Consider the following 10,000-nt stretch of genomic DNA (forward strand, 5'->3'; position numbering starts at 1 on the left):
TTATATCTCGCAATTGCGACTATTTCTCAGAATTGCGACTTTATATCTCCCAATTGCGACTTTATTTCTCAGAATTGCGACTTTATATCTCGCAATTGTGACTTTATATCTCCCAATTGCGACTATTTCTCAGAATTGTGACTTTATATCTCCCAATTGCGACTTTATATCTCGCAATTGTGACTTTATTTCTCAGAATTGCGACTTTATTTCTGAGAATTGCGACTTTATTTCTCAGAATTGCGACTTTATATCTCCCAATTGCGACTTTATTTCTCAGAATTGCAACTTTATATCTCGCAATTGCGACTATTTCTCAGAATTGCGACTTTATATCACCCTACTGCGACTTTATTTTTCAGAATTGCGACTTTATATCTCACAATTGCGACTTTATTTCTCAGAATTGCGACTATTTCTCAGAATTGCAACTTTATATCTCGCAATTGCAACTATTTCTCAGAATTGTGACTTTATATCTCCCTATTGCAACTTTATTTCTCAGAATTGCGACTTTATATCTCCCTATTGCGACTTTATATCTCGCAATTGTGACTTTATTTCGCAGAATTGCGACTTTATATCTCGCAATTGCGACTTTATATCTCGCAATTGTGACTTTATTTCTCAGAATTGCGACTTTATATCTCCCAATTGCGACTTTATTTCTCAGAATTGCAACTTTATATCTCGCAATTGCGACTATTTATCAGAATTGCGACTTTATATCTCCCTATTGCGACTTTATTTTTCAGAATTGCGACTTAATATCTCGCAAGTGCGACTTTATTTCTCAGAATTGCGACTTTATTTCTCAGAATTGCGACTTTATATCTCGCAATTGCAACTATTTCTCAGAATTGCGACTATTTCTCAGAATTGCGACTATTTCTTAGAATTGCGACTTTATTTCTTAGAATTGCGACTTTATTTCTCAGAATTGCGACTTTATATCTTGCAATTGCGACTTTATATCTCCCAATTGCGAATTTATTTTTCTCAGAATTGCGACTTTATATCTCGCAATTGCGACTTTATTTCTCAGAATTGCGACTTTATTTCTCAGAATTGCGACTTTATATCTCGCAATTGCAACTATTTCTCAGAATTGCGACTTTATATCTCACAATTGCGACTTTATTTCTCAGAATTGCGACTTTATATCTCACAATTGCGACTTTATTTCTCAGAATTGCGACTTTATTTCTCAGAATTGCGACTTTATATCTCCCTATTGCGACTTTATTTCTCAGAATTGCGACTTTATATCTCGCAATTGCGACTTTATTTCTCAGAATTGCGACTTTATTTCTCAGAATTGCGACTTTATATCTCCCTATTGCGACTTTATTTCTCAGAATTGCGACTTTATATCTCGCAATTGCGACTTTATTTCTCAGAATTGCGACTATTTCTCACAATTCTGACTTCATATCTCGCAATTGTGAGAAAAAAATCAGAATTGTGAGATAAAAAGTCGCAATTATTATTATTTATTTATTATTCAGTGGCGGAAACAAGCTTCCATAAAGGACTGAAGTAAAGTGGTACCCAATTTTTTTGCATTACAGTAATAAGAAAATAATGTCACAATACAAAAACAAACACTTTTTTATGCTGTATATAATTTATTTATTTATTTATTTTGATTCTGTGGCGAGTCGCAGGAATCAGTGACGCACGAATATAAAATCTGAACATTTCTGTTTAATTATAATAGCTGAAATATTGAAATAAAATGAATAAATAAAAACAAAAACTGATCTAAAAATAAATGAAACCTAGATTGCAATATTAAACAAAACTAATCAAATGAAAAATGCACTTAAACGGAGGGTCAAATGAATGTGAATTACCGCAGTCTTGGGGTCAGAGAAGGAGTTGAGTCTCCTCATCGACACCTGCCTCGACAGACTGATCATCTCCACCCTGAGACACAAACACCTTCATCATCATCATCTTCACATGAACACAAGGTCAAAGGTCACAGACTCACGTTCTCGCGCTGAGAGCCCTTTTCAGCTTCTTGTTCTTGCGTCTGAGGTGGCAGTTGACGAAGACGATGGTGATCACGACGACGAGCACTAAAGTCCCGACGACTGACGCCCCCATGATGATGAGGAGGCTCTCCGACGGGCTCTTCATCATCTCTGAGAATTCACTGGCACGTCCTGAGAATAAACAACAAAACAGCTACTGAGTTCATTTAAAGGTGCAGTGTGTAAGTTTTAGCGATCCTCCTAAATATTACACACTGCAGCTTTAAAGAGGATCTATTACGCCAGTCTTGATGTTGTTTCTCTACTAGAACAGGTTTTCCTGCTGTAATGTTGATTATTCTCCTCATATTCTCCATTGTTGCGGCTCCTCTCTTCCTAGTCTGTCAGTAACGCTCGGTTTACTTCCTGTCTCTATGAAGCCCCTCCTTCTGAAAAGCACACTGTGCTCTGATTGGTCGGCTGGAGCAGTGTGTTGTGATTGGTCGAGCGCTTCGAGTGTGTTTGGGAAATGCCCCGCCCCTTACCATAACCGCCAGTTTAACACATTACTAACTAACTCAACCAGGCCCCACCTCTTTATTCTGCGCATTAATTATTATAATGAGGAATATTGTGACGTGTTCGTTCCCGGGAGAAAACCAGTGTGTTTTCATGCACTGCTCCATTGGGTTTGCTTCCATAACTTGTCTTCTTTCAGACTAGTGGAAGGAAAACATCCAAAATACAGTTTTATTGCACTCGATCTGTAGATCTCGATCTGTAAAGGTCAGATGGAGTCAGAAATCTCTTTACACCAAACTTTACAGTATTATTCATATCTATATTCATATATCATTCTCATGATGTCTACAACATTTTATTCCTGAAAACATGGTGAAAATGTCTTTATTTCTGTTTGTTGACAATATTTTCTCTAAAATGTCAAAAAAATCTAACTTTTGAGTCTAACTATCCAATATTCAGATTTCTGTATGGAAATGTACGCAAATGAGTGCAGAATTAATTAGACAGTGCTTCATTTGCATATTTAAACACTTTTCAGAAAACCTGTAATACAAAACAATTGTATTAATGTACTGTAAATAAGCCAGTGATATCTAATTAAAATATTTACCCTATTCTTTTGAAATGTCTTAATTTAATTATTATTATTATTTTTATTTTATTTAATTATTTTATTTATTTAATTTAATTATTTGATTTGATTTATTTTCATTTGATTGCCACCACAAGGGGGCAGCAGAATCATGAGAGTTGACATGTTGAGCAAATGAATGTGGAAGCTCTTTTTTATTAAACGAAGGCGGAGTTTCAATTGTTTTCTGAGTCACTGTCGTCTATGATTAAGATCTAAATTTACACTGGAGAAGATCATTATGAGGAAGTCAAAGACGCTTGGGTTGTGTTGTAATAACAGCGCAAACATCCACAGAAAAACCAAGACGGGCCACAACATTAAAAACAGAAATGTTTCCAGAATCAAACATCCTTCTTGTTATTTTAAACACATTTTCTGCTGATCTATTTATACACACTTCACCATAAGCTGAAAACACACCGCCTCAGTGTTTCTGTCTCGTCCTCCAGCACAACATCTAAACATTCTTACATCAAGATTCATTTACTGGAGAAGAAGCAAAATAAAAAAGATATTGTATATATTATGTGATTATTATAAATACTGGGACATGTTTGAGTGTTTATGATAATAAGGATTATTACATTGCATTATTGTGATTAGTGAGACGGTCATAATGTAATTGGGTATTTTGTATACAAACATTATAATAATCACATAAATTATTATGAATTTATATATATATACACTAACACAATATACATAGAAAAAACAGAACAATTTATTTCCCATATATATATATATATATATTTTTTTTTTGCTTGAAATAAACTATCAATCAATCAAGTAAAAATGTATGAAAATGAAGTGAGTTTGTGCTTCAAACAAGACAATTATCTGCCAATGGAGTCAGAAAAAGAATCTTAGTGTTTTCTGAGCTCAACTTCACCAGAACGAGTCTGTCCTTGTATGGTGATCATCCAGCAATGACATTAATGTGATGTAAGTTGTGTGGGAAACCCATGTGTTTCGTCAGTCAGTGTGATGATCACGTCTGTCATTTGTTCTGAATGTGTCTTTATTAGATTTAACACCTACGTTCGACCTCCCTTCCGATCTCCAGTTTAAACTGGGCTCTCGCGGTGCCCATGATGTTCCCAGTCTTGCAAACGTAAAGACCCTCATCCGACACGTTCAGCGGCCGAACGAACACCAGCCTCTCTCTCTGAACCGACACACCCTCCGGCAGACGCCCGTCCTGCCTGAAACACACACACACACACACACACACACACTGCAGTCAGTGTCAGTTTATCATCTGTATCGTGTTTTAAAACAATACAAAACAAGTAGAAACACATGCTACACTTTTTTACTGAATCCAGCAGTGTAAATCATCAGTTCTCAGTGTGAATATATAGTAAAGTGTAATTTATTCCTGTGATCAAAGCTGAATGTTCAGCATCATTACTCCAGTCTTCAGTGTCACATGATCCTTCACAAATCACTCTAGATGTGCATGAGAGCTGATTCTCACTTCCTCCATCAGTATCTGTGTTGAATCTGCTGTAGGTCTTTAAATATCCTCAGACAAGATACATTTACTGAAGAAAATGCAGTGGCAAAATTCGTCACGGACACACCCTGATACCGACACACACTCACACACGATACTGACACACACTCACCCACTCAAGTTCAGTATGGCGTACCACAAGGCTCAGTACTAGGACCGCTGCTGTTCACTCTGTACATGCTATACACACACACACACACACACACACACTCTGTACATGCTACCATTAGGAGATATCATTAGAAAGCATGGCATTAGTTTTCACTGTTATGCCGACGATACTCAGCTCTATATTTCTTCAAAACCTGACGAAACTCACCAATTCACTAAATTAACGGAATGCACAGCTGATGTAAAAACTGGATGACTAGTAATTTCCTACTTCTAAATTCTGAAAAAACAGAGATTCTAATGATTGGACAAAAAAACTTCCTCACGTAATAATCTAGAGTACTGTCTAACACTCGATGGCTGCTCTGTCAAGTCCTCGTCGTTGGTTAGGAACCTGTGTGTGTGTGTGTGTGTGTGTGTGTGTGTGTGTGTGTGTGTGTGTGTGTGTGTGTGTGTGTGGGTGTGCTCTTTGATACCAATCTTTCATTTGAATATCACGTGTCTAGTATCTGTAAAACCGCATTCTTCTTTCATCTAAATACGTCATATGCTCTCATTGACAAATGCGGAACAGTTAGTCCATGCGTTCATGAGCTCAAGGCTAGATTACTGTAATGCTCTACTGGGTGGTTGCCCTGCACGCTTAATAAACAAACTACAGCTGGTTCAAAACGCAGCAGCTCGAGTTCTTACCAGAACCAGGAAGTATGACCATATTAGCCCGGTTCTGTCAACACTGCACTGGCTCCCTATTAAACATCGCATACATTTTAAAATATTGCTGATTACTTACACTCACACACACACACTCACACTCACTGTCACACACACACATACACACACTCTCTTGCGATCTGGCCGCTGTAACAACGCCAAACACCACATTAAAAAGATCTCGTGTTTCGGACCCTCACTGTAATTATCATCTGAGTATCATGTGACTCCCACAGCCTGTCGCCAGTGCATTCCCCAACAGTACCTGAGTGAAAACACCCTCACAAGGTGCAACATATCATGCTTATTTTAGCATTAGTATTTAGTGTATCTCTTTAATCATACATTACTCAGGCCTGGAAGTGAAACGCCGCCAATCAGAGGATGAGCTTCTGCAGTGTGTGTGTCCAGTTATTATAAATCTTAACACCCCCCCACCCCACCCCACCCCACACCACACACACACACACACACACACACTCTCATTGTGTTTCTCAATATATTCTCATGCTTTCTTTCTCTTTAACACAATCACAAAGGGCTGTGAACTGCAGAGCGATGCATATTCACATGCTCCTTTCAGGATAACATAAAGCTTCAGTGTCGCGTTGCAACCCGAGAGAAGCGAGAGTTTCATGCAGAAAGAAGGAGAGAAAGAGCAGGATGCTGAAAGATGAGGGTGGGGTGTGTGTGTATCGAGACACGCTGAGCCCTAAATAACCCTCCTGTCCTGTAATGATTGTTTTAACCGGCACAGAAACACAGGATTAAAGATGCAGCGCATCAACTGCAATTAACAGTGTTTGATGCCTCGTCCTGATCCTGCATCCCGTCAGACGCTCTACAGCCTCAAACACTGTGTTTCTGTACAAATAACACATTTACTAGAAGTTAAAAAATTACTTAAGATTTTAGTTCTTGTTTTCTGAAAGAAGCATCAAAACAAAGTGAGTGAGTTATGCTTAAAACGAGAAAAATAAACTTTATTCAAAGGGAGAACAAGATTATTTTTCTGACTCCATTAGCAGATATTTGTTCTTGTTTTCAGCACAAAAAACACAATTTTGAAACATTTTTCATTAAACAAGAATTAATATCTTCAGTCTTTCTTCTTCTCCAGTAAATGTATCTTGATTTAAGAATGTTCAGATATTTGTGCTGGAGAACGAGACAGAAACACTGAGGAGGAACACTAAACACTAATACTAAAAATCGTAAAATAGCATGAATAAATACTAAAATGCAAAAAACTAAAATTTTAATACTAAAAATCGTAATATAGTATGAATAAATACTAAAATAAATACTAATACTAAAATGCAAAAAAATTAAATTTTAATACAAAAAATAGTAGAATAGTACAAATAAATACAAGATACTACAATAAATACAAATACTAAAACAGCAACAAAAAAACTAAAATAATACTAATACTAAAATAGCAAAAATACTTAAATACTAATACTAAAAATCATAAAATAGTACAAATAATTACAAAATACTAAACATAAATACTAATACTAAAATAGCCAAAAACAAACAAAGGCTGTTACAATGAGTTCTGATGAAGAACTAGCTTTAGTTTGTGGCGATAAACGATATTTAATTTCATGTTTTATGATCATGCTGTAATGTTGATTATTCTCCTCATATTCTCCATTGTTGCGGCTCCTCTCTTCCCAGTCTGTCAGTAACGCTCTGTTTACTTCCTGTCTCTATGAAGCCCCTCCTTCTGAAAAGCACACTGTGCCCTGATTGGTCGGCTGGAGCAGTGTGTTGTGATTGGTCGAGCGCTTCGAGTGTGTTTGGGAAATGCCCCGTCCCTTACCATAACCGCCAGTTTAACACACTACTAACTAACTCAACCAGGCCCCGCCCCTTTATTCTGCACATTAATTATTAGCATAACATGCAAGTGTTGAAGTTTACAAAACTGTATATTCGGCGAGTTACTTCGGTGAAATACTGTTGGATGGAGAGAAATTCTGATCACAGTGTTTTGTGTTTTATTTTTAAATGTGTGTTTATAATCTATTTGAGATGTTCATCTGACACACACGACACACACACACACACCCTGAGGCTAGAGATCATCAGAAGTCTCGGAGGAACTGTACCTGCTCCAGGTGATGTTCTCCGGAAGAGGGTTCCCCTTCACTGCACACCTGAGCTCTGACCCCACCTGACCGATCCTCCACGAGCCAAAACCAGCAATCTCTGCGTCTGGAGGAACTGACACACACACACACACACACACACACACACACACACACACACACACACACACACACACACACACACACACACACACACACACACACACACACACACACACACACACACACACACACACACACACACACACACACACACACACACACATACACACACAGCAAAACTTTACTTTACACTACCGATAAACTGTTTGGAATGATTAAGATTCAATGTTTCTGAAAGAGGGTCTTCTCTCCAAAGCTGTGTTTATATGATCAAAAATACAGGAAAAACAGTGAAATATTATTCTAATGTAAATCATCAGTTTTCTATGTGAATATATAGTAAAGTGTAATTTATTCCTGTGATCAGATAAAGACGTAAAACATTAATGTGTGTCTGAAACTCAGTTTAAGCACTTCGGCACAATCCGTGTTAAATCCACAGATGAACAGGTTTAACTCCGCTACGGTGACCGGGAGGGGACATGTTCGGCTCACGTTTCTAACTTCAATAGCATTTGAAGACAACGACTTACAGTCATAAAACCAACTGTACATTGTTCATCTAGGTGTCAGGTATGTGACAGTAGTGAAATACATAGCAATATTTACATATGATTTAACAGTTTATTGTCATAAATATCAAAAATATTAAAGGTGTGCATCATACATGAGACCTGGGTGAACAATGTACAGTTGGTTTTATGACTGTAAGTCGTTAGAAGTTAGGAACGTTTATGCCAATGTCGCATGTAATTTTGAGACGGTCCCTAAATATGCGAATATCGAACGTCAAACCAACTTCCGCCAGTGCTAATTTAAGAATGCGCTTCAGGTGTCTTTCACTTATAACGTACCCATGTCTTAGTGCCAAAGACCGCACTATATCTTTATATGACATTCCTAATTTAAAGTAAAATGTTATTTCTTCTGTCAGCGGTAGCCCAGTCTATGGTACGGTTACAGTATTGGCCGCTGTGGCTCCCTCAACATAACTCGTGGCCACGACTTATAATCACGTTCCCACGAGATATTATAACGTTCCCACGACTTAATATCACGTTCCCACGAGTTTATATGTTTTGGCCACGACAAAAATAAGTGAACCGAACATGTCCCCTCCCGGTCACCGTACTCTGCAACTCCTGAACTCCCGCGGCTCGCCTGTCGATGTTCTGCACTGATGTACAGTGTTTACTCTACAGAACTCCATCACGGTGTTCATTACAGCACTGCATTATCTGGAAATGTTGCTATTCTGAGACTTCTTTCAAATATGTTTTTTTCTCCAGTGTAAAAAAAGTCCTGCGGTTCACACACACACACACACACACACACACACACACACACACACACACACACACACACACACACACACACACACACACACACACACACACACACTCTCCCCTCTTACACTCACTCACACACACACGCTCTCACACACACTCGCTCTCTCTCACACACACTCGCAGGGTTGCCAACTTTGGGACTTTGGCTGGAGAGAAATTTTTTGTCCTTGTTTACTTAGTATAAACCCTGATTTATGGGAAAAAAAAAACTAATAGAATGGAAACGTGTTTTCAAAATGTACAATTAATTTATTGATTGATCGATTGATATAAAAAAATGAAGATAGAGGTGATTAGCAGATCTGAAGCAGGTTTCAATCCGGTCATGAACCGTAATGCGTATGTCACGTGACAAATGAACGAAAGACTCGGAAGGTAAAGTAATTATATATGTTCCCTGTAAATTATTTTTGACTGCATTATAATGATTTCTTAATTTAGAATATGATAAAGACTGTGTAGGTGGATGTGTTCAGGGAATTTGGGTGTTAAAAGTATAACATTTAAAGCCCCTTAAATTAATGAAATGACTCGAAAAAAGATTTGTTCATTTTAATGAGCGAGACCGAACAAGCGAGTGAGTAAAATGATCCGAACTTCCCATCAAGTGCCAGTCTGTTCCTGGTGTCAGTCTTGTTTAGGCCAGTAACTGAAGAGGTTCGCTCAGTATCCGCATTTGACTGTGGCAGGCTCAACACAATCTGGGCAACCTTTCATCATTTGAGGAATTTTAAAATGCCACTCGCCCGATTTGACAAAATGTAATTTGTACCATGAGCCTATTTTTATTGAGCAAATAGCTAGCCCACATAACGCAAGTCAGACAACGTTTGCAACTATAGTTGAAGTCTGTACTCTCGGCACACAGACTGATTAGGCAAGGCTACGTCTGTAGTGAAAGGCACACCATTTTATTTTCTGCTTACCCTGATTGTCATCCAAACTTTCAAATG

At 37.9% G+C, this 10,000-nt stretch overlaps 1 protein-coding gene across 1 annotated transcript in view; it reads right to left on the reverse strand.

Moving 5' to 3' along the window:
* Window positions 1–10,000, reverse strand: part of nectin4b (nectin cell adhesion molecule 4b) — a 31,955-nt gene that overhangs the window by 7,829 nt on the left and 14,126 nt on the right. The window contains exons 5-8 of the mRNA XM_081373459.1: window positions 7,597–7,711; window positions 4,177–4,340; window positions 1,997–2,171; window positions 1,857–1,929 (exon numbers count right to left, since the gene is read on the reverse strand). Coding sequence (XP_081229585.1) covers window positions 1,857–1,929; window positions 1,997–2,171; window positions 4,177–4,340; window positions 7,597–7,711 — 527 coding nt within the window. The remainder of the gene's footprint in view (window positions 1–1,856; window positions 1,930–1,996; window positions 2,172–4,176; window positions 4,341–7,596; window positions 7,712–10,000) is intronic.

Source organism: Scardinius erythrophthalmus (assembly GCF_964197995.2).
Source record: "Scardinius erythrophthalmus genome assembly, chromosome: 9".
In the NCBI taxonomy this organism is placed as follows: Eukaryota; Metazoa; Chordata; class Actinopteri; order Cypriniformes; family Leuciscidae; genus Scardinius; species Scardinius erythrophthalmus.